This window comes from Barbus barbus, assembly GCF_936440315.1.
Source record: "Barbus barbus genome assembly, chromosome: 2".
Classification (NCBI taxonomy): domain Eukaryota; kingdom Metazoa; phylum Chordata; class Actinopteri; order Cypriniformes; family Cyprinidae; genus Barbus; species Barbus barbus.
In genome coordinates, this window is record NC_136730.1 from 6612099 (window position 1) to 6639031 (window position 26933).

Below are 26933 nucleotides of genomic sequence, written 5' to 3' on the forward strand. Positions count from 1 at the left end.
TTCACTGTTTGGTCCTCTGCCAATTTAATCATTATAGAAGTCAACTTAACAACCCATAACTAATGCTGACTCGCCTGTAAAATGCTATTGAGATGGCAAACTCTGGCACTTACCTGAGCGCCAATTAAAATGCTTTACTTTAAATAAGGGCATTGAATGATACATGTGAATGGCTTTTGTCAGACTTACCAGCAGAAAATAAAACAAATCACACTTTGGTTTTACAATCATACAAATATATTAGTTTTATTCAATAATGTTCAATAATATATCTCCCATAGACTTATAGAAATAGATATAGATTCTATTGCAAATGCAGGGCTGAGAGTGTATGCAGAATAGAGTATTAAGAGTAACAGTGAGTTAATAAATACTAAACAGGAATCATTTTAATAATTTTTTTGTTTCATTTTAATTGTTAATGTGTCCAGTAAATATTGGTTCATGCATGACTGTATTGGGTTGTTCCTTCCAACGTTGCAAAACACCACAGATGTGCCATTTCCATCCAAGTTGTCCAGTTGTATGTCTTTTCATCCTGTGACATGGGGAAGCCAAAGTTTGAGCGATTCTGTTGAGACTGTCCTGGTGGTTATTGGTTTCTGTAGCTATAAAAATTAAAAATAGTGTCATCGTGGCTTTGACTGGAAGACCTTTGCTTTGTTTTGGATTGGAAGACAAGAAAAAAGTAATATGGTTTAGTTTCCTTTCTTTTGGAAGACTCAATTACAATAACTTGGATAATCCATGCACTTACAAAAATTATGGGATTCCTCTCATATAAAGCAGACTCTCATTGTCCATAAGCAATTCGCCCACTTGTACTGATATAAGAGGTGGGCGTTTTAGTATGCACACAGTTTAGTGTGTACATTTTGTGTGTTACGTAGACAGCGATGAACCAGCAGTCAGTTTTGCTGCAGTAGATTCCAACCAGTGTCCATTGAGGATAAAAGATCATGACCTCTGTCGTCTGGTAGAGCAGGGATCAGTGTTCATGACGCAGGCCAAGAGTTCTGGCCTATCGCTCTTGGTCACTAGTCGTGTTTTTGATCTTCCCAAAGTAAGCTAAACTGTGACTGTTTGCCCCACAAAGTTAAATGGCAACTCATATCCACACGGTTTCATCATTTTATACCAAAAAAGCAAATAAATGAACAACAACAGATATATGATCTTTTTTTAAAAGACACAAAAACTGAAGCCACAAACATTTTAGACAGTAAAAACAGTTACATTGGTTGTTTAAAAGTGTCACTTGATTATGACCACAAACATCTGAAGAGATGGAACAAAGAGAGACTCACTTCTATTTAAACTTTAGCCATTCAATTTTAGAAAAAAAAAAAAACGTTATGTCTTATATCCTGTGAGATGGGGAAGCCAAAATTTGAGTGATTCTGTTGAGTTTTACAGTTTAGACTGTAAAACTGGTTAAAAATAAAGTGAAAATGAGTTTATGTTTCATATGATAAAAGTGTCATATCTGAAGAGACAGAACAAGGTGGGACTGGAGTCACTTCTATTCGTTCACCAATAAAAAATATTATTATTATGGAAATATTTACTATCCAATTGAAAATAATAAACTAATGATACAAATTTTATTTAACAAAAATATATGCCTTCATTCTGTGAGATTGGGAAGCCAACGTTTGAGTTCTATTGAGTTGTACAGTAAAAATCATTCAAATTGGTTCATGTCACATGAATAAGGAGTGACTGGAGTCATTTCTATTCAAAAACTTTGGCCATTCAAAAGAATAACCTTTATAAATTACATTTTTATCATTATAATTTTATTCAACTATTTAATATTCGATTTAAAATAGTAAAATAATAACACAAAAACAAACAAACAAAACAAAATCTGCATTTGTGACTGAATTTCAGATCAACTCACATAAAATTGACCCAGGGGAGACACATTCGCCACAAACACCATCTCTATACAGCCACATAAACAGTGGTTAAACTCTAAACTAAAGGTTACTTCCTAGGGACCATGAGAGAACACTGTGATTATCCTAAAGCTGGGATGGAGCTGAGGAACTTTTAAAGGTCACCCTCTCAACACACATCTGCTGAGAGACTAATACCCCACTGCTGTGTATGCAATGCAGATGTGGTGTGAGTCTGAGATTTAAAATGCAGCAGAGTTTCTCTCTCTCTCTATTGTGGTCACACACACATACAGAGGCAATGACATTCAGCTGAGGGGAAGCGTGGTACATTTGCTCAGTGCTGTTGTGAGGGCTAGGAGATGTATCCTGGGGGACGAGACTTTGGTCGAAACATGTTTTTGTCTTTTCTGCTGCATTGCAGATACCGGGTTGGGGCTACTCCTCAAAGTCACGCACACATGAACACACACACACACACACACACACACACACACCCACAGAAAGCAATTACAGACACTGACGATCAGTAAATACAAGGTATCTGCAGCTTAACAATTCTCTTATGTAAAATAATCACACCACTGATCTTGAAAATATTTCTGCTCTCAATTTACAGTGATTGACCCTTCAGAATCCACCTAATACAAGCAGGAAATTACACTAAACAGGTATGCATGCACTGTAATGTCTGGGAAAATTATGTTGTTTACTTGCACTGCTGGTGCTAATGCTGATGATCTAAAGTCTGAATGCAAGCCCAGATAGCAACATATCATAATATAAAATATGTATATATGACACAAACCACAGCAAACCACTTCACTCTGAAAAACAAAACAAACCAATACACAATTTTTAAAATGCGCTGCATTATAGACTGTATGGAAGCCCATTTCCACCACTGAATAAAAAATAAAAAAGGTTAATTTTGACTTTTTTTCCTTGGAATTGCGAGGTTACATCTTGCAATTTTGACTTTTCTGAGAACTGCGTGATATTTATTCGCAATTGCATGTTATAAAGTCAGAATTGAGAGATACAAACTTGGAATTGTGGAATTCAGAATTAGAAGTCAGAATTGCGGGATATTATAATTCTAATTCAGATTTTTTTTTAGCAATTCTGACTATTTCTCACAATTTTTACTTGTTTCTCACAATTGTGACTTTATATCATGCAATTCTCACGTTATATCTCGCAATTCTGAGAAAAGGAATTGTGAAATGTAAACTCGCAACTGCAAGAAAAAAAGTCAGAATTTTCAGATAAAAAGTTGCAATTACCTTATTTGTTTTCATTCAATGGTGGATAAAATCTTCTGTTAGACTGTTTCTAGAAAGTCTGATTTTAAAACACACCACTAACAGCAAACAATGCAAATTTAGATACTACCTAAAAAAAAAAAAAAAAAAAAAAAAAAAAAAAAGTAGACTGACACACATACAAAAACAATGCATATGACAGTGTGGCGACTATCCAGTGAATTTACATTGGTTGGTATAGTGAAGATGTAAGTGTAAGCATGATGCTAAGAGAATTTACAACAACCGAGTCACTGTCAATGTGGAAGGAGGATGGAAACTGGGAAATTAGCATCAGCTCACGTTTACCGTGACATTACACCACACCGCTCAACTCATGAGGCATGTGAGAGAACATAAGCAGCATTTATAATGTGTCAAAAAATGCTGACTCATTCAATATTCAATACAAAGTGAATATCACAAGGTTTGCTATAAGAGGACAGAGTGAGTGAAAATAATTCTAAACAAAGCTCCAGACTGTAACATTCACTGCCCAACACGGAGGTAAGTGTGAAACAAGTTGTGTTTATTATTACAGGATGAGTGGATTCTGTGAATGGTGAGGCAAGTGGTGAACTTGAGTAGTCTTGCAGGTGATGATTCGTGCTTCTTAAAGTGTCTTAACGTGTCTTCAAGTGCTGGCCGAGGCGGTGATGTGAAACACTGGAGAGCGGGGAATCCGAGGACACACAGGACGGTCTGGAGACGGGGAAGACAACGAGGAAGAGAACAGGAGGTAAGTTTCAACAGGTAAGGATTGCAGAGGTAATACTCAACGTCTTGGAGATCGTCGGGAAGAGTCCACATTGTAGCAACGAGATCGGAACCCCGGGTGAATGGAGGTGAGTGCTTTTATGTGGTTGGACTGATGATGGTGGTGATGAGGTGCAGGTGCGGGTGATGAGTAAGCAGGTGCAGGTGAAGGTGATTGTGATGACGCTGGAGACAGGCCATTCTGTGACATTACCTCCCCCTCCCGGAAGGCGCGTCCCGCGCCGTAACCATCCAACCAGGGAGGGGTGTGGGCGCCCTGGATGTCGGTGGAGGACAGGGACACTGGGCTGGCATCCAGGGCGGATCAGGAGACTCGGGAGGCCATGGCGGAACTGGAGACTCGGGAGGCCATGGCGGATCAGGAGACTCAGGAGGCCATGGCGGATCAGGAGACACGGGAGGCCATGGGGGATCAGGAGACTCGGGAGGCCATGGCGGGACAGGAGACCCGGGGAGCCGGGAGGCCTGGCGGATCAGGGAGCTTTGTGGCCTTGGCCCTAGGCCCGGCCACACAGGCCAGGGGAATATAGCCCCCCCCCAAAAAAATTTTTTGGGAACTTACCCTCTAGGAGCCACATTGGAGGAGCAGACACTTGGGGACGCTCTGGAGGAGCGGGCTCTGGGGGGCGCTCAGGAGGAGCGGGCTCTGGGGGGCGCACTGGAGGAGCGGGCTCTGGGGGGCGCTCAGGAGGAGCGGACTCTTGGGGGCGCACGGGAGGCGCGGAGCTGGACAGAACCAGCGGAGACGAAGGAGAGCTGGATGGGACCAGCGGAGACGCAGGAGGACGTTCTTGTAGCGCGGACACCTGAGGGCGCTCTTGCAGCGCGGACATTAGAGGGTGCGCGGGAGGCGCGGAGATGGACAGGACCAGTGGAGACGAAGGAGAGCTGGACGGGACCAGCGGAGACACAGAAGGGCACTCTGGTAGCGCGGACTCTTGTGGGCGCTCTTGCAGCGTGGACACTTGAGGGCGCTCTTGCAGCGCGGACACTTGAGGGCGCACGGGAGGCGCGAAGCTGGATATAACCAGCGGAGACGAAGGAGAGCTGGACGGGACCAGCGGAGACGCAGGAGAGCGCTCTTGCAGTGCGGACACTTGAGGGCGCTGGCGAGGAGCAGGCACTGGAGGGAATGACATTCCCTCATATACTATTAATACGCCTACCGGTACCCGAACCTCTACCCTCGGCGGCTCGGGGTGAGCGGCGGAACCCTCTTCGTCGCGGACGGCGAAACGTTCATCGCCCCTTTGCGGCGGAATCCTCTTCGCCGCGGGCGGAATCCACTAGCTCGCGGCGTACGGAGGAAGCAAGCTGAGGATCTCCGGAGCTCCCTTCCGGGGAACCAAAACTAACCTCCTCCTCATGTCTTCGGTAATGGTCCGATCTTCTGTAACATTCCCTGCCCAACACGGAGGTAGGTGTGAAACAAGTTGTGTTTATTATTACAGGATGAGTGGATTCTGTGAATGGTGAGGTGAGTCGTGTACTTGAGTATTCTTGCAGGTGATGATTCGTGCTTCTTAAAGTGTCTTAACGTGTCTTCAGGTGCTGGCCGAGGCGGTGATGTGAAACACTGGAGAGCGGGGAATCCGAGGACACACAGGACGGTCTGGAGACGGGGAAGACAATGAGGAATAGAACAGGAGGTAAGTTTCAACAGGTAAGGATTGCAGAGGTAATACTCAACGTCTTGGATATCGTCGGGAAGAGTCCACGTTGTAGCAACGAGATCGGAACCCCAGGGTGAATGGAGGTGAGTGCTTTTATGTGGTTGGACTGATGATGGTGGTGATGAGGTGCAGGTGCGGGTGATGAGTAAGTAGGTGCAGGTGAAGGTGATTGTGATGACGCTGGAGACAGGCCATTCTGTGACACAGACATATGCCTGATTTCAAACCATATGGTTTTAAGGTTTGTTTAGGTTTTTGCTATTCGGACTAAATTCAGAAATGGCAAAAACTAATAAACAACAACAAAAACAACCAAAACAACAGAACAAAGCAGATTTTTGCTGCTTGTCTGAACAAAACCAATAAGTCTGTATTGTTTAATCAATTTGAAATAAACCGAAGGGAAAAGCAACATCTGTTTTTAAAGCACTTATCGACATTGGGTCAATAATAGGGAGTGAAGATGGAACATGGATGACTCACTTTTATTGGAGGTGGGGTGTGGGGGGCCTCACAGTGTCGATGTTACATTAAATTATTTAATTAAGCACTAATACTGATGAGCAGTGCATACTATCATTTGCAGAAAGCTTTCTAATTGCACATTGTTAATATTACTGCTTTAGTAATACATTTTATGTGTAATATGTGCAACATAAACACTGTAAGTTGCCAGCCAATATATCAGTGAAAAGAAAGATCAGTCTGTTAATTGTCTGTTTTATAATTGCACAGACTAACCCTATCCCATAACTCAACATAACAGCATTATTTAATGTCTTTATGACCATGCGCCCCAAATACTCATCAGCTGACTATATGATTCTAGAGAGACCGATAAATATGCAAATTACAATAAACAAATAGATTCACCAATGCAATGCAATGCAATGAGAGACATATGCATGAGTGATGGCCAACACAAACACTGACCAGGACATTTAAAGAAAAAAGTAACATAAAAAAAGATGCACAAAAATGTCAATGTAGCAAATTTAAAAAATTCCAAGGTTATCTCTGTCTACGTATACACGTACAGTTTTAATGGCTTGGCTCTTCTGAAAAGCAGTAGCCCTTAGCTTTCATCTTCTGGCCTCTGTGTTTATGGCTGAAAAATAGCAGTGGAATTGAGAGAGAAGCACTTAGCTGTGCACAGAGAGTGGTTTCATTAAAATAACCACCCGATCTGGCCCTTACTGTATGTGCATGGCAAATATATCAAAGCAAAGAAAGTGAACAATTTTCTTTTCTTTTCTGTAACATTATGTTGTACTCACATTCACAATCATCTCAAACTGACCCAAAGCAAACCATTATGATGTTATTATAATTATAATTTAAGTGTCAATTAGACATATTTGAAGTAATGAGCAGTGGTAATATCTCCTTTTTTATTGGATTAGAAAGCCCTTACAAATACAGAGCCTTTTTATTGAGTCAGTAAGTTAGCACAAGTCCTTCCGTGACATTTAGAAGTTTGAAAGGCTAGAAGTGAGACATTTTAAAGTAGCTATCAATTTCATGGTCTAATTGTGATTAAACTGAATGAATAAACCATGGGATGCTAAACACAGCACAGTTGTGGCTTCATACGACATTGCCTTTATCATTTATTTAACCTTTGCCGTCGAAATATCATTTATTTTGCATGCCGAATTTTGTTTCAGCAAGGCATCCAGTTGCTAATTCAGAAGTCTTTTGTCTTATAGCGCCTCTGTTAACTATTTCTTGTCTGTGATTACAGCATTATGGACCTGCAAAACCTTACGTAAACAGCCCTTCAGATAATATAGAAGCTCAAACTTAAACGATGTGGACAATGCAAGACTTAAGAAAAGCTAGAGTCTGAGATGAGCATTGCTGCTTGCAAAACAAATTATAGTTTATGAAGAAAATCGAGATTTAGTCTTATTGATGTGTACCCAGAAGCTATGAGATGCAGAGCATTTTGATTCAGCCCCTCTGAAAAACAATCTGCTCGGGACGTTAAACGCAAACCTGCGGGTGCTGCTGTGATTTGCAGTAAGGAAACTGTAATCTAAGATTGACATCCTGATCCAAATGTGGAAGAATTGAGTAAATTCAAAAGTCTAAAATTTCTTTAGCTATTTCCACTTTGGTCTTAATAACTTTGTTTCTCCTAATAATGCATTGCTGCAGGGGAATGAATCTATAATTATCACAGATATAATTTCCTCAACACCAGGTGCACGGTATGAGAAATGATTCAACTCAGCAGGAGAAAAGTTTAATTTTTTGCACTTTCTTTAAGCTTTGTACTTGATATCACAGTGAAGATATAACCAGCAAGGGAATGTACACTGATATAACTAATACTGGGAAAAAAACATTAAAAAGACAGCTAAAATACTCCCTACAAGGGACCCTAATAATTATGTATTTAAATAGGGAACATTTTCTATTTCCAAAATGATATTATATATATTATATACACTAACATTTAAAAGTTTGGGGTCTTTATGCATTAAATTAATCAAAAGTGAAATAAAGACTGTTACAAAAAAAAAAAAAAAACTATTCTTTAGAATTTTCCATTAATCAAAGACTTCTGAAACAATGTAGCATGATATTAAGCAGGAAAATATTAAGCAGCACTGTATATTTAATCAAATAAATGCATTGGTGAGCGTAAGAGACTTCTTTCAAAAAATATTAAAAAAATTCTTACCAACCCTAAACTTTTGAACGGTAGTGTATTATTAAATCATATTTCCATAATGTAGGTGATATGCATGAAAACATTATTAAAAATATTACTGCAACGTGTCATCATCAGGTTCCTCATAGCACTTAGAACAAATTTTCATTTACAAACTGATATTCTCAACACCTCTGGAGGTGAGAAGTTACAGGTCTGTTTGGACTCTCTGTGCAAGGGTTCCCAAAATGATTCCCTCTGAGCTCCTCCGGGTCCAATTGCCCAATTTTATCAGAAGAAAATGAAGCAGAATTGGACCTTTTCAGCACTTGTGTTGTTTCATTTGGCTGGGTGAAGTGCCTTTGCTCTCAGGCAAATGTAATAGAATAAAATTGAATGCAGGGACATGAACTTTGGGAAACTTGCAGCCTCAGTAGTCAGCATATCTGCTTTGAGAAACCCTGCTCTAAAGCAGCACACATGCTAAAAAGAGAGAAGAAAGAGTGCAGCTGTACCGATACTGCTCTCTGGGCATATTACAACGAGAAAAACAACAACTTATCATAAAAAAAAGAAACAATAATGCCGGCCCTACTGCCTCTGTTATGAGTCATCTTACAAATGATATTGCATTACTGTTCACCGCACACACACACACACACACACACACTCACACGTCCAGCCTCCGCAGACTCATCAGCGCAGGAGCCGATGAGCAGAAAAAGGTTTGCGCTGCCTAAGGTCGAATGACTCTAGACATCCTCATCCTAAGAGGAGGCAAAGTTTTATTTATTTAGTTATTTGGTTTGTGTGTGTGTGTGTGTGTGTGTGTGTGGTGGCATCCTTAATGGTCCCCGGAAGAGTGTGCGGGGTGTGAGTGTGTGTGTTGTGAAGTGGAAAATGGCCTCTGTGTCTCAAGCTAATCAAAGTGCAGAAGAGGTAGAGAAGGGAGAGGAGATTACAAACAAGGCTTAGAGATGACGGGGGATCTGTGTTAAAAAAAAGAAAAAAGAAAACAGATTTCAGGGAATATATCAATGCTTGAACAAAAGAAACGGAGGGTTTAAATGTCAAGCACGAACTGCTTCACAAGAGGAAGTGTTTCTTCTTGAAATACTAAAAAAGGAGAGGAAGACAAAGATCCTTTCTTTTAGGAGTTGCTGTTCTCACAAAAGCGATGCCGTCACATTCTGACCCCAGACCAGTGCGGTTATTATTGCTCGGTATTCCCTTGATTAAGGAGTAGGAGAGACCAAAAGGAAGTGCGGTGGGCATTAGACCTGTCGGCAAGGGTCTTTTGAACCCTGATTCATTGTTGGAAATGTCAAAGTTCTAAGGGTCGGTGGAGGGACTACAAACATTGTTTGTACCAATCCTCCTGTGCCACTGTTGGCGTTCATGGCATGTATGCTTCTAAAACAAAATGCTTCTTCTACTGCCGCTAGGAGGCTGTGGGGGCGGGAAGCACTTGGTCTTTCTTGCCGTTTTTATGGACGGGGGAGTCTGATGTTTTGGCCGTTTTCCTAGGCGGGCTTTGCTCGGCAACCTCATGTAGCGATGGTTCCCTGTACATGGCAACTGGAGAGACAGGAGAAAAAGAATGATGCTTAAAGGCAGAGTGCAAAAGAAGAAATTTTGAAAATATCTCTGCGTTCTTTTGTCCATACAATCAATGAAAGTTTTTTGACCATTTTGTCCAAAACAACACTGGACCCCATTGACTTTCATTGTATGGACAAAAATGTTGAAACATCTTAAATAATATCTTCATGTTCCACAGAAGAAAGAAAGTCATACAGGTTTGGCACAGCATGATCAATGATGATTGAACCCTCATTTTTGGGTCAGTGAGATTTTTTTGAAAGAAATGTATAGTTTTATTTGGAAAGGATTCATTAAATTAATCAAAAGTAACAGTAATGACATTTATAATGTTACAAACGATTTCAATGTTATATATATGCTATTATTTTAAACTTTCTATTCATCAAAGAATCTTCAGGATTAGTTGATGAATAGAAAGTTTAAGATAATATGTAAATAAAACGTATCATGGTTTCCACAAATACAGTCAAAATTTTACATAAACCTTTCAGAATCTTCAAAATGTTAATTATTTTCCCCAAATAAGAGGGATCATACAAAAAGCATGTTATTGTTTATTTAGTACTGACATGAATAAGATATTTCACATAAAATATGTTTACATATAGTCCACAAGAGAAAATAATAGTTGAATTTATAAAAATGACTCCGTTCAAAAGTTTACATACACTTGATTCTTAATACTGTGTTGTTAACTGAACGATCCAACTGTCTTTTTTTTGTTTAGTGATATGAGTCCCTTGTTTGTCCTGAACTGATTCATCTTTCCACACTGAGGACAACCGAGGGACTCGTATGCAACTATTACAGAAAGTTCAAACGTTCACTGATGCTCCAGAAGGAAAAGACATGCATTAAGAGAAAACTTTTGAACAGAATGAAGATGAGTACATTTTTCTTGTTTTGCCTAAATATCATATTTTTTTCATTTAGTACTGCCCTTCAGAAGCTACAGAAGATACTTACGTGTTTTCCAGAAGACAAATTAACTTCAATTTACCTTGATCCTTCTGGAGCATCAGTGAGTCCCTCAGTTGTCCTCAGTGTGGAAAGATGAATCTCAAAATCATACAGTCATTGTTGGAAAGGGTTCAAATACACAAAAATGCTGGAAAACCAAATAATTTGTGGGACCTGAAGGATTTTTCTGAAGAACAGCAGGGCAGTTTAACTGTTCATGACAAACAAGGGACTATCACTAAACAACAACAACAACAAAAAAGTGTATGTAAACTTTTGAACGGGGTCATTTTTTTAAATTTGACTATTTATTATTATTATAAATAAACAATAACATGCATTTTGTATGATCTTGGAAAAATAATTAACATTTTGGAGATTCTGAAAGGTGTATGTAACGTTTTGACTTCAACTGTCTATTAAATATTAATTTTTCAACATAATAATCCGATTTTTAATTCTTAAACACCACATTAGCATACTAGAGTGATTTCTGTATAATTGTGTGACACTGAAGATTTGCTTCAGCTTTGCCATCACAGGAATAAATTACTTTTTAAAATATATTAAAATAGAAAACAGTTCAAATTGTAATAATATTTCACAATATTACAGTTTTTACTGTATTTAAATAAAATACAATATATATGCAGCTTTGGTGTGCATAAGATACTTCTTTCAAAAATATAAAAAATATATTTAAAAATTATAATTAAAAAAAAAAAAAAATCTCACAGACCCCTAACTTTTGTATTGTACTGTCCATATACGACAAATACATTTGAATTATTATGAATAAAAACATACCCTCTATAAGCTTGGGCAGGAAGTGGGCTGCTCCTTTAGTCTTTTTGACCCGATTTCCTTTCATGACCTGTCCGTCCCGGTTAATGCCAATGTACCAGGCCCGACCCGACTGCGTTTGACGGTACAAGATTGAGGAGTAAGTGACATAATAGTTCTCAAACACACACTCCTTAAACTTGCACTCCGGCGTGAAATGTTCCTGAAACAGAGATACACACATATACCCAGACAATGAGTTAACCAAAATAACTGCAGTCGCTGACTGTTTGTATGTTTAGGCCTATATGTAGCCTGTACACTGAGTTCAGCTGGGATGGGAGGAAAATGGGCCTCACATTGTAATTTCAGGAGTAGTGTACTGAGGAACAGTAAATGAGGAAAGCGAAATCCCATTATACTACACTTTCCTATTACATATTTATGGAACACATGTGTTCTGTTCAGGTGAACATAAGTGTTGCAGTGTAATCTCTGCCACAAGCCCAAACACAGCCAAACTCCCTGCTGGAGATAGCAGCCTGTCAGTAAGCAAACATCTCTCTTTTATTCTTTCTCTCTCTCTCCTCTCCTCCCATCTCATCTGTCTCTCTCTCTCTCTCTTTCTCTCTCTCTCTCTCTCTACCACCCTGTCATTTCGTAACCTTGTCAGGGAACAAACCAATTTCCAGGATTGATTGGGATCCTTGGTTTGACTGGTGAGCAGAGCAGCTGAATAAGGGGTTTACTCCTCTTCCTCTCTCTCTTGCTCTAATGTGTTTGTTTTGAAACACTCCCCTCTGTCACCAAAGAAAAATTAAGCCTTCTTCATGAAACAGATTCCTAATTTACCTGGTTTCATTTCATATCTGTAATTAAACTGTGGCCATTTGGGCATTTGATCTTCCTGATGCATTTGATAATCTTGCTCCTGTCTTAAAAGTGTGCTATTAAAGATAAGCATATGGATAATAATAATAACAATAATGCATTAAATAAAAAAAGTATTTAAAACTATAAATAAATGCATTAATATAATAATGAATCATATTTCTTTTTGCATTTATGGGGAACAATTTTTTTTTTTGTGGTCATATTTGTCGATGTCTGTGAACGCCTAAAATTAAATGTTCTTCGTAAAACAGATCCATTTTCACAATTTATCTGGTTTAATTGCATCTCAAATTAAATCGCTGTCATTTATGCTTTTGATATTTTCTCCTGTCTTTAAGCATGCTATGAAATAAAGCATTTCATTAATAATAATAATAATTATTATTATTATAATAATATTTTTTAATCATCATCATCATCATCATCGTCGTTAATTATAATTATTATGTAAATATTAATATAATACAGGAAGTATTTTAAATTCTAACTGAAAATAATGAATACAATTCATTAATATAATACATTTAATTATGAATAATGAAATGTAATTGCATTTACAGGAGGCTTATAATATTTTTTAGTAGACATATTTTTTCCCAACTTTCATCTGGGCTTGAACTGGACATTAAACACCATTCAGTGTAAAGAGCTCTGCCAAATTTAATTAATTAATTGTCAAATTTAATTGAAGTGGAGTTTCCAGCTGACAGAAGATGATGGAGTAGGAGTGTGTTTCTGTGCAATAAAATTAGATAGAAATTAGGGGAATTTCTTAAACACTTGAGAAACAGTCATGTATAATACCTGCTGACTTCCTCTCAATTTGACAGTAATTAGGAGCCCCTGCATAGGCAGAGCCGTCATCAGGACGAGACAATGTTATTCTGGGCCCCTTGGAGGCAAACTATGGCCATCTACTTAATCAGGTGGCATTAAACCATAAAAATAGCTATTTCTTATTCAACATGAAGAGAAATCTGTTCTCCATAAAGGAGAAGAGGGATTAGGTTGACCTCTAGCAGTCTCTGTTCCACCTCTGCTGTGTTATTGGTTGCCATCCTGCAGTGCTCTGAAACTCCAGCAGGTGTCAGAGCAGCACACAAGGCTCAGTGAGTGTACCCATAACTTGTCCTCATTCCTCATTGCTTTCACTGTTCAGCCACTTTCACTGGCTTAAAAAAACCCACAAGTTTTACACATCAAAGCACAGTCTCTCTCACTTTCCTTGTTCCTCCCTCCCCTGCCCTTTTAATCTAGGATTGTGCGATTTAGGGAAATCTGATTATTACAGAAGGATTTTGGATATGTTATGTTGCATGAAGTTAATGAATATGCCGGATGCTCGAGAGTCTGCTGAATACTCTGAATCCCCTAGCAATCAGGAGGGAGGACTGGCATTTTGACAGGAGAGCTGCCTCATCAGCCTCTTAGACAGGCACAACATTTCCACCAACATTTAAAGGGATAGCTCACTCACAAATATATATATCGTGTAATTATTTACTTAGTCATATCCTTCCAAAGCTGCACACCTTTGCTTTTCAGTGGAACACAAAAAATGCTTTTTCAGACTTTGAATACAGTGACATATGGACTGCTCTTTTTATTGTCCCGTTTGGAGCATGACAGATGAGAACACTATCTATCTATCTATCTATCTATCTATCTATCTATCTATCTATCTATCTATCTATCTATCTATCTATCTATCTATCTATCTATCTATCTATCTATCTATCTATCTATCTATCTATCTATCTATCTATCTATCTATCTATCTATCTATCTATCTGTCTGTCTATCTGTCTGTCTGTCTGTCTGTCTGTCTGTCTGTCTGTCTATCTGTCTATCTGACCTTACTGCATTTTGCATTCACTTTATTCAGAAAGTATACTTTGCCTCTATTATTTAGTTGGCATCATTAAGGGTTTAGTTGGCATCATTAAGGGTTTAGTTGGCATCATTAAGGCCAGGCTATTATTATCACAATTAAAAAAATAAATAAATAAAATAAACCATGTATTATGTTGCAGTTCAAACGTGGTGACCGTTTATTAACATTTATTCACTATTAGCCAATATTTACTCACTAATTTGGCATTTATTGAGTGTTCTTTTTGGAACCTGAGTTTAAAGAAAGATGGAAAAATAAGAAAGTAAAAAAAAAAAAACGGATGAGAGATGAAACAATAGAGGGGTAAGAAGAAAGACTGAGACTGTGGCAATCATGTCAGAACCATAAAATCCTCTTCAGAGCACCACACATACACACTCAGACACACATACAGTGAAAAGTGCTTGCTTTCACACGAACTTTTCACTGCTGAGGCTGTAAAATCTGTAACTAGTAGGGGCGAATTGATTTCATGTAAGACCACAGCAAGACGTCAATGAGAATCTCCTCTAAAAAAGCCGGTATAAGACTTTGATGTAGCTGGATAGATGTGTGCACGCAGGTATGAAGCAATCCAAAAACTGCTTACTAAGAGTGGGTTTAACACACCAGTGAGCATTGGCAAGCTTGCAGAATGACGGGGGCATGAGGAAGACATCTGATGAACTTCAAGGTGGGAGAAAATGAAATGAATGATTTGGTAACTAATAAATAGGGGATAAATAAACAGAAGGATTTCTTGCAGTATATTTCACTGCAGAATGATTAGTCAAATTAATTGCGATTCATTTCAAAGAGCAAAAACATGCTGTTGTGTTGTAATGAGATCTAATGAGATTGTAATTACAGAGGCCAGCAATAACACCTTGTATTTGACAGCACTAAAAATAAAGCAAGCAGCCGTGCTTTCTTCCTTTAACCAGACTTGAGACACTTTACGAAACTTCCTCAAGCACAGGTCTGAGAACAGTCCTGCACACTGCTTTTCTCACGGAGGCCATTACAAGACTGACAACGGACTGACCCCAGGTCAGCACGAGAGGTGGGTTTCCTTGGCAGAACACCTGCTCGTCCCTGCACTGCTGACCTCACAACAGCTGTAGCGGCGCTCGTCCTCTGCCTCTCTCCTTGGCTAGACCCAGCTGAGCGTTTGGGGAATTTCCAAGACAAAATAACAAAACAAGCCTCTTCAAGACAACTCCCTCACTCTTTTCTCCTTCAGCACATTACTGGTGGTGGCGTTATAGGGACAGTTCACCCTGTAATGAAAATCTGCTGAGAGTTTACTCACCATCAGTCAAATTTTGTATTACATCCCCAATGGATTCTCTGCAATGAATTGGTGCTGTCAGATATTTTTAAATTCAAACTGTTGCTTCTGGCCAACATCTGGGTCTATAATCCATAATAACGCTTCCTCCAGTGAAAATGTCATCTTCTGTTGTCCTCTCACATTAAAATGCACCAACATATTTGTTTAGAACTATTTTGGACTGTTTTCGTTAACAAACAGTGCTGAATCTGTGTATATTTCTCTCCTGATTTAAATGAGACGACTTGGAAGAAGCAATATTATGGACAGCTGGAAGCAACGGGTTGAAGATAAAAACATTTCGATGATGGATTTGTATATTACAAACACTCAGCTTTTCAATTTACGTGCGGTTAATTGATGGACTGGAGTCATGTGAATTACTGTTGGAGTATTGTGATGCTTTTATCAGCTGTTTGAACTCTCATTCTGACGGCACCCATTCACTGCAGAGGATCCACTGGTGAGCAAGTGATGTTATGCGTCATGCAATTTCTTCAAATCTGTTCTGATAGAAAGACAAACTCATTTACATCTACAATGGCCCGAGAAAAAAATCTCAGCAAATTTTCATTTTTGGGTGAACTATTCCTTTAAGTTTTTTGATTTGAAGAAAAGGGAAAAAACTGCTGACTCAATGAGGACCAATCAAGTCCATTTTAAACAGGGAGGGTAAGGTCACAACTGTGTGTGTGAGGAGACAGAGAGAGTGCAGGTGTGTACAAAAAGGAAAAACAAAAGGAAGTTTGTGTGTGGGGACATGTTCCTGTGGACTAGGTGGCCTAAAGTCAGCTAGAATCATTCGGGATCAGCAGTTAGACTAATTATTTCATTTTGTGGGTGTGTGGACCTGGGGCTTGGATCAAAATGTATGAGTGTCAACGCCAGGGTGCTGAGGCCCAGAAGCAGAAACACCCTCTACCTGAAATTAGTAATAATCCTGCCAGAACTACAGGGCACATCAAAACACACAACACACACACACCCTGACATATGCTCCCTCGAGTCTGCAGTTCATCCACTCCAAGTCTTTGGCTTATTATTGGTGTCCAGTCATGCTTACCAAAGCCATTTCCAACTGCATGCATGTGACGCAGCAGATGATGCATCAAAGATCCATACAATTATACAGTAGACAACACTATTATCATTATATACAGAGCTTGTCAGAACAGTGTGTAAGTAACAGCACCAACACACTGTGGAACTTGAAACCATTATTAGAAGATTATATATGTACAGCTTATTTGAATTCAGCAGAAAATGTTACATATTAAAGGGATAGTACACCCAAAAACCTAATGTTGTTCCAAATAAATAAAAAATTTCCTGTGGAACATAAAAGATATTTTGAGAATATCAGCGTTATTATACAGAAGTTGGTTTGAGTACCAACATATTATTTTTGTGCAGAGAAAGGAAGCCATACAGATTTGGAATGACATGAGGATGAGTAAATAATGACGGGTTTAATTTTTGGGTAAACTATTCCTTTAAAAGTACATTGTGTTTTTGTGAAGAATCTAAATGGTGTACTTTCACATGGGATGAAGATTTTTATTAAAGGGATAGTTCACCCAAAAAATGAAAATTCCGTCATTAATTGCTCACCCTCATGTAGTTACAAACCCGTAAAGCCTTCGTTCACCTCCGGAACACAAATTAAGATATTTTTGATGAAATCCGAGTACTCTCTGGCCCTCCATAGACAGCAAGGGTACTACCACAGGGTACTACCACAGTCAAGGCCCAGAAAAGTAGTTAGGACATCGTTAAAATAATCCATGTGACATCAGTGATTCTACCTTAATTTTATGAAGCTACGAGAACACATTTTGTACAGAAAGAAACTAAAAATATTGACTTTATTCAACAATTCTTCTCCTCCGTGGCACCCTAGTGCCATTATAAAGAGTATCTATAGGCGCAGTACATTCGTCTTCTACATCAGCAACACCACACGCATGCATCATGATACTCTCCATAATAGAACTAGGGTGCCGCGGAGGAGAAGAATTGTTGAATAAAGTTGTTATTTTTGTTTTCTTTGTGCACGAAAATTATTCCGTAGCTTTGTAAAATTACAGTTGAACCACTGATGTCACATGGATTATTTTACCGATGTCATTAATATGATTCTGTGCCTTTACCGTGGTAGTACCCTTGCAATCTATGGAGGGTCAGAAAGCTCTCGGATTTCATCTAAAATATCTTAATTTGTTTTCCAAAGATGAATGCAGGTCTTACGGGTATGGAACGACACGAGGGTGAGTAATTAATGACAGAATTTTCATTTTTGGGTGAACTATCCTTTTAAGTATGGTGCAGGTCACCCTCCATCAATGTATTTCACCATGCTGAAATTACCTCGCTAGTAGCATAGTCTAGTTTCGTGATGCGAACAACTAAATTACACAATGGTACATACATATTATCATGTTTTACCAGCAGAGACAATGGAAGAATCAGTACCTGTACTGTGTGTCAGAAGAAGGTCTGAAGACAGGAACCCAAACAAACACAAAAACCGAATGTTATAACTGGTACAGCAAACACAAGGCCGAAAGACTTGATGGAAAGACTTGAAGAAAATTCTGAGAAGTGATACCTAAGTTGATACATTTTGTTGGTCAGGAAAGGGAACTAATTATCGTGTAAACTGATCTCTACAACTGACTAGAATCATTGAAATTTACATAAAACGCCACAACGATATTGTGGCATTACTACTTAAAGTACACGAATAGCAGCCACGATAAAACTAGCTAAAAAAACTACCAAACTCATCTTGATTTGCAATGTTTTACATCTGGGTTGGATAAAGAATACTTGGGCTGAACTGAAAAAAATATTTCTAGAATTTGTCTACATCTGTCACCATCCTTTGTCTGGGTTTTTCATGTGACCTAAAGTGACCTGTCCTGATTGCAGTGCAATGGGAAGAGGAAGGACAGGAAACAACCTGTGAAAACGCCAAAAGGAAAATAGGAAATTAAAAGGGAAAAGGAAAGGAGAAAAGAAAAGAGAAAGGGAAAATGGAAGGAACAGAAAAGGAAGGTAAATCCAAATGAAAGGGGAAGAGAAAGATAATGAGAAAGGGCGAGGGAAACTGAAAAGAATGTATGGCTCAAATGTATGATATGTCATGGCGACCGTATTAAATGGCTTAAACCTTCATTCCATGTACCTTTTAAAACTTTGTCATGAAAAAGCTGGTCAGTTAAACAGAATTCTGCCCCAATTCTGTCAGGTCACCTCTATCAGTGCAAATATGTATCTGTGTGTGTGTTTTATTCCCACCTTCTCTCTCCCTCTCTTTTTGTGTTCCTGGCCCAGGAGGGCTTCCACTGAGTGTTGAGTTTAAAAAATGGGTCAGGTTATAGAGACAACGCACTATTTTTATCGGAAAGCAATTTCCAGTGCTCCCCTACAGGTAACACAGCACACAGCAATGACACAGAGTTTTCCAAACACCATAACCTTTACATACAACTCTCACCAGATCTAACCTCAGACAGAAATGAATACAATGAGAGAAAAGTAAACAGGGAATCACAGGGCAATGACAGAACAGATATGAGACAAAGGCCGAAAAAGAGAAACAAATGATTGGGCTGTGCTCTGCATGCCTTCTCTTGTCAATCCATCTCTCACTATATTTCTTCCTATGGAGGATTGAGCTCTTTGTTCGTGCTGTGAGACAACCCTGCTGGCCTGCACGTATACTCCTCCATCCCTATCCCTCATGAACCATTCAGCTTCTTTATATGCCTCTTAAACATCATCGTTATGTCAGATGAGGAAGATGACGGCCAGATTACTACAGTATATCATCATGCTTCACCAAAAAGCACACTCGCGAGACAGCTGAGCAGAGGATCATGGGAAAGACCTTTGAGGGGCACATTAACGAGACAGTTTCAACACATTTAAACAGGGGTTGAAAAGTGCACATATAGCCATATGCAAAAAAACAAACAAACAAAAAAAACCTAAGAGTGAACACACTATCTAAGTGATCTTCAACCAGAGTGATGGGGTTGCCTTTCAAAGGGGCCTCAAGATAACCTAAAATGATTTAAAATAAAATATAAATTAGGCTAAAACAACTAAAAAAAACAAAAATGAAATAAATAAATTGAAAAAAATACAAATACAAATAAATAAATAGTTTTGGGCTTTGAAGGTTGAGGGTAATGTAAATTAATATCATCTTAAAATTCAATGGGCAATTTCATAATGGATATAGATTTCTAGCTATGCCCAGCTTTAAAATATTTTATCAGGCAGAAATTGCGAATAAAATCCAGTAAATTATGAACAGCTGGGAAAGTTATGGGGCCTTCCAATATTGTTGCGGACAATGGGGAGAATCAAAAAGGATAGGAACCACTAGTTTAACCACCGCATAGCAACAGTAGAACACAACCACTCAGAACACTCTAGCATCTGCATAGTAACAATCTTAAAATCATCTTTACAACAACATAGTTGTGTGGCAGTAAATAAAGATGGTAAGAGGAGAACGAGAGACCTGCAGGAATACAGGACGAGAGCATAACTGAGGTAATAGAAGTTGAACAAGCATGAAGAAGAGAGAGAGAGGAGGCTGTAGGTGTGTGTGAATGATTTAGTCCCTGTGGAGGGCCGTGTCCGAGTGTGTCAGCCACTGGAAAATATGAATTATTGATAGGCTCAGAGTTTAGGGCAGGTATGTGTGACAGAGAGAGGCCATGTGTTCAGGGCCATCTGATCCTACAGCACACGCACACAGAGGTGTGTTTGTGGCAGAGCCTGAACGAATCCTGTTATGCAACACACACACACACTTGCACCTTCTTATATTCCTGCTCTGAGGGCTTTAATGGCAAATAACGTAACACTCACTTACTCACTTAAGTGTCTAAAAGACTCCACCTACTGTAGCACATTCATTAACCAATAACTGGTGTGTATGAGAGAAGAATCTGAGAGATTTGTCAAATCATACACATATCAAAGCCTTCAAAACTCCCTTTCATAGCATTAGTTCACCTAAAAGAAACTTCTGTTGCCATTACTTCAACTTGCAAAAAACTGTAAGATTTCACTTCCATAAAGTCATACAGATTTGTAACAACAGGAGTAAATAATGACAGAATTTTCACTTTTAGTTGAACTAGCCCATTAAGTAATCACTAACACATTTGCTTTCTAAAAATGTATGCCTAGCAGGTTTTAACCATGTAAAAGGTACAAAATATTGTTTGATGGTAATTGCAGTTTGCATTGATTGTGGTACATTTTTGCACAGAACTGTGGCTAATGTCATTTATGAAAATTAACCATGGTTTTACTACCAAAAACCCATGGTTAAACCAACCACAAATTAACCATGGTTTTGCTACACTAACCATATAGTTTAACCATGGTATTTGTAGTAAAACTATGCTTAATTTTCATAAGGGGTGGGTGTCTTAAAGTTAAAATGTTTGAGATTTGCAACCAAATTCTTGAAGTGATTATTATTAGAATGTCTGAATTTGAAGCCTTCATAAAACTTACAAAGAAAGTGCAGAAAGTACAAAGATAACCTACTACTTCCACTGAGATTCTGCCGTGTGCATGAGATAGACTCCCATGAGGCCACGGGAGAGGAGTTGTGAAAGGTCACATGACAAACCCAACATGGTGGATGTAAGTATGGATTTCATTCATACTACAAACATTCATACTATATGCAGTAGAACATACTTTTGTAACGGTTAGGAAGTTTTTGTTCCACATCAGATGCCTGCTCATGTATGCAATTTCAGATGCACCTTGATTGATTAAATCCAGGGAAAGTAACTTGTTTAGCTTTGTGTATTCTTCTCATGGCACAGTGCACAGCAGGCAATGAGTCATTCCTCACATAGCATTTCAAAAGTCAACAATATGTGTTTTGCTTCTGTTGTTTCAGAATATTTTACAGCTCAGGAGCAAGCTGTCTCCTGTTTTGTGTTTGCACTGCGTTTTGTGGCATGCTTCACTGGCTTCACACTAGTCTCTTTGGTTTAAAATATCATGCTAAAAAAAGATGAAAGTTAGGACACAGGTAGAGCGGTTTCAGTGCTTCAGACAGAGAAGAGAGAAAAGAAAGAAAAAGAGGTCGCTCTGCATGAGGTTTTCTAGGATAGGGATTTTCTCTCTTTTTTCAGGTATGGTCATTTCCCTCTGTGGAAAATGGGTCGACTTTCTTCCCATGAGGAGAACACATTCTCTACAGATGCTCTCCTTACAAGAGTAGAGAAAAAGAGCGATAGGAAGTGCATTTGTGCTCCTGTGTGTGAGAGGGCGATACATGATAGGAAAGTAAATCAGTTGCTTATTGAGTTCTCAACTTAGGGACAGTTGTATTTTGTGAAATAACTAATATAAATATAATTTTTTGTTTATCTCACACATTTTAAGGTTAACATGGCTTTTAAAACATAAAAATTGTTTATATGACTCATTTTATTTTATACATATTTTAAAATTGAAATTATGCATCTGGGACTAAACTAAAACAATTAAATAAACATATAAACTCAACACCGCAGAAACAATATCTGAATAATTGCAGTGCACTTAAAAATGTGAAAAAATATATTGCATTACACACACACATGTTGGTTTTTGTGGTTTATGGGGACTCTCCATAGGCGTAATGGTTTTTATACTGAACAAACTGGCTGTGCTATTGCCCTACACCTAAACTTAGCCCTCACAGGAGACTTTGCATTTCTACTTTCCCCCCAAAAAACTCACTCTGTATGATTTATAAGCGTTTTGAAAAGTGGGGACATGGGTCAATGTCCTGAAAAGTCACCTTCACCTTGTCATACCTGTGTCATACCTGTGTCATTATACAAATTTATGTCCTCATTTGTCACAAAAACACGCAAACGCACGCACGCACGTACACACACACAAATCAAATGAAGTTGTGTTTATTTTAAAGAAAGCACAAGCACGCTATTTTATTTAAAGTACAAAGAACAGATAAGCAGTTCAGAATTTAAACATGAAAAATACTTGAGCACTTTCTGTTTGCCAGACTTAGTGGATCTTAAAAAAATAACGTTCAGACCAATAGTTTAGAAGACGTATAGCTAAAAAGAGATCTTTTTGAAATCTAACACTACTGTATTTGTGTGCAGATAGAATTTGGTTTAATATCCTGATACCCATGCAATGTAATAATTTGTACATTTTAAGTGTACTTTATGAGGGCACAGTACATCATGTAGGCCTATACACCTCTCTTAGACTCATCACTTTACTTTAAAGAGTGTTATGAATTTCAAAGATGAAAACAATACTCTTTTCTTCTCCAAATAAGAGAGAGTGGATCATACAATAGAGAGAGAAGAGAGAAGAAAGGCTGCTCTGCACTGCAAAGCAATGCATCTCTTAGCAGAAGCATGTCTTACTCACAAGAGTTTAACTGGTAGAGAGAAATAGGCCAGACTAATGGAGTGTGTCACAGAGAACTGAGGCCAACAGTACTCACACTCACTGTCTGAGTACAAACGCACACAACAGTTAACTTCATTAGCAGCACCTGATACATAATCAAAGAGCATGAAAAAATGTGTAAGGATTCCTTGAGTATATAATACAGTGGAGACCCAATGTCTGAGACATCATTAAAATCTGACATTTAAAATCTCCAGTTTTAGGATTTTAAAAACTTTTACACAAAGGTACATAATAACATAAAATGAATAAGAAATATTTATGATTCTAATATTTAAAGCTATTTCTGAATCACTAATGAAATAAAACAAGATTTATAATTTTTGTATACACTACCAATCAAAAGTGGAATAAAGTCATTTTTTTTATGTTTTGGAAAAATGTTTCTTATACTCACCAAGGCTTCACTGCACCAAGGCATTTATTTGATTAAAAATACAGTAAAAAGAGTAAATATTACAAATTAAAATAATTATTATCTGTTTTAATATATTTTAAGTATATTTTAGTTCATGGAATTTATTCCTGTGAAGGCAAAGCTGAATTTTCAGCAGCCATTACTCCAGTCTTCAGTGCCACACGATACTTCAAAAAGTGAATATGCTTATCATAGTATGTTTATATAGTTAAAATTATAAAATTATAAATGTCTTCACTGTCACTTTTGACCAATTTAATGCATCCTTGCTGAATAAAGGTATTCATTTAAATGCATTCTTTTTTAAATCTTACCTACCCCAAACTTTTGAGTGATATCATGGTTTCCAAAAAAAAAAAGACATTTAGCAGTAAAAACATTGATAATAATAAGAAATGTTTCTTGAAAATCAAATCAGCATATTAGAATGATTTCTGAGGGATCGTGAGACACTGAAAACTGGAGTAATGCATGCAACAAAAAAAAAGAAAGAAACTGAAACTATGCCATCACAGGAAAAAACTACGTGTTCAAATATTTTGAAACAAATTTTTTTTTTATTGTATTTTCAAATAAATGTAGCACTGGTGAGCATAATGGGACTTTCAAAAACAAACCAACAACAACAAAAACATTGCTGTCATTAAAACAATTTTCAATTCAACAGTATTTGGTTTAGAAAACTTCACTGGTGGTCTCAGATATTTGGCCTCCACTGCGTGATGTAGCTGATATCTTTAACATGATAAGATGTGTTAGGAAAGGTCTGGACAGTTTTGTAACCTATATTGATGAGTATGTTATGTGCTGTAGACTTACTGATGTGTAGAGGTAGCCCTCGCTGTTCATGCCTATGTAGAGTCCTGTCTTGGTGCTCTGGATGGCCACTATCCTCAGACCCACAGGAATCAAGTTGAACAGCACTGCAATTCAGAGAGAGAGAGGATTTAAACATCAGTGTGGACGGTCTGAATTTTGCCCGATAAGAAATAAATGATGAACGATTCTTAATATTTCTTTTTTCAGTGTGCTATGAAGGATGATAATTTCTCTCCAGTGCACCTAAGGTGACACGCACCCCCAAAACTAACAGTTTCAGCAGAAACCTCCTGAAATTACAGACCCCAGTGAAATGAGCTTTCAGATTCGGTGAGGCACATTAAAGAGAAACAGAGAAATCTCCTTACACCTCGCTCTTTGTTCTGCCATCGCTCTGCCAGCCGTAGCCAACAGGATTTCCACTGTTTCCAAAACTGGGATGTTAGCTTGAGGCGTGTGCATTCTGTGTGACACCGGGACAGTTGTGCGTGCTCATTCATAAGCCTTTTGAGCTGCAGATGAGAGTGTGTCTATTTTGGTGTGGAGTGTTGACCGACGGGACCATTGGTGAGAAACGTCTTGAGCGACATGTTGACTTTAGCGGTATTGACAAATGCCTCGTGGCAAAGTGTCTCCACGGGAGCGATGCAGATTCGCGTTGCACCCTCCAAGAGTCGTGACAACCGCGGGCATGACAATGCAGACCTCATCTGAGCCCCAAACCTTACAGCCTTCAAGAAAAGCATCAATAAAATAAAGATCACTGGAGAGCAGATTAATGACTGCATAAGTAGTTAAAGATGAAGCCTAGCAGAGCTGATGTGACAAACGCACAAAAAGCTTGGGAACATAGTGAGTAGTATTTTAAAGAGAAATATTCTTTCACACTAAGATACTTTCTGGCTGTGACAAATAAAATTGCTGCAAAGCATGCAGACAAGACAATGTACTAGTTATAATATTTAGAAAAAAGGAAAACAATAAATTAAAATGAAATAAAATATAATACAATTAAAATGACTTGCATCATATTAATGCTAAAATAAAATAAAAATGACTTGCATCATAATAAAATAAAATAAATACATATTTTTCCACCATCTTGCAGCAAGGTAGACAAGACAGTGTAATAGTTATATTTTTTAGCAAAATAACAAAGCAATAAAATAAAGTGAAAAAAATATAATAAAATAAAAACAACTTGCATCATATTAATAATAAAATAAAATAAAGCTAGTGTCAGTCCTCTGTCATGTGTGTCATGTGTTCCCGCCTCTTGTGTCCATATTTGGTTTGTTTCCTGTCCTTGTTTAATGTGATCATTTGTTAATCCTTGTCCAGCTGTGTTTGTCTCGTTATCTATGATTTTCCTGTGTATTTATAGTCCTGTCTATTCAGTTTGATTTGGTGTGGTCTACTCGTTACTCCCCGGTGTTCCTGTCTGTGTCAGCCTTGCCTTGTCTTGCCCTGCCTTGATGTCGTCATTAAAGACTGTTATTTTGAAGTTACATCCTCGTCTGCGTGTTCCTGTGTCCTCCTCGTGTGTGCACCGTGACAGCTAGCAATGCTGGCATCAATTTACAACTCAGATGACAAGTTACAAGCTTTATTCATAATATAAATAGTAAAACTTTTTTTTTATTAGATGATCTTTCAAATTAGCATCAAATCTACTAATGACAGCAGAACTAACTTTACCAAGCTTTTAACTGTGGCTCTCAGTAGCAATTAATTATCATCCAAAGATTAAAGCCATTAAACAACATTTGCTCGTCACCATAATGAAATAAGTTTCCGCTAGAAAAAAACATTCAAAATCAAGTTATGCACTTGCCTCAGTGTGTATGAGTGTCTGTGTGTGTTTACATGTTGTGTCTTGTCTCCATGAGGCATCACTACAAAGACTGACTGTCAATCTCTATTTATTGCCTTGGTGACTTTTGGAGAGACAAAGAAATGGATGACAACCTTAGGTCTGCCTCTGTCAAAGTCCATCTGTGCTTGGCATTAAGGGTCAGGGCGTAAAACTTGCCTGTCGTTCATCCTCTCTCTCTATAATGGAGAATATTTTCTTTCCTTTTTCAATATGCCTCAGCACATTGTGTTAGTACACTGTCAACAGCTCTGACATCTGGCTGTCTGTTAAAGACCTTCAGAGTTTCTCCCTCTTTTCTTTCTCCTGCTCCATTCTTCTCCCTCCCTCCTGGGCAGGTTGATGGGAAGTCATTAAATGTTAGTATGACATTAGTAAAAGTTTCTGAGCGTTTAAGTGTTCTTGAGGGAAATGATATCTGCTGTATGTTTCATCTCTAGTTGACTATATCTGCCAGATGCTTCTGAAAAATGTCTATGACCAGATGGACATTTACAGGATAAAACTAATTCCATAGTTGCATTACCTCACTAACAGGTTTGTCTTTTGCCTTTGTTTAACTTTTCTTTCAGTTATGTT

General features: G+C 38.2%; 1 protein-coding gene across 1 annotated transcript in view; it reads right to left on the reverse strand.

Moving 5' to 3' along the window:
* Positions 1–9755: 9755 nt before the first annotated feature.
* LOC306883352 (fibroblast growth factor 11-like) overlaps positions 9756–26933 on the reverse strand; it is a gene marked incomplete at both ends in the record, with an annotated part of 54134 nt that continues 36956 nt past the window's right edge. The window contains 3 exons of the mRNA XM_079438542.1: positions 9756–9892; positions 11687–11885; positions 24482–24585. Coding sequence (XP_079294668.1) covers positions 9756–9892; positions 11687–11885; positions 24482–24585 — 440 coding nt within the window. The remainder of the gene's footprint in view (positions 9893–11686; positions 11886–24481; positions 24586–26933) is intronic.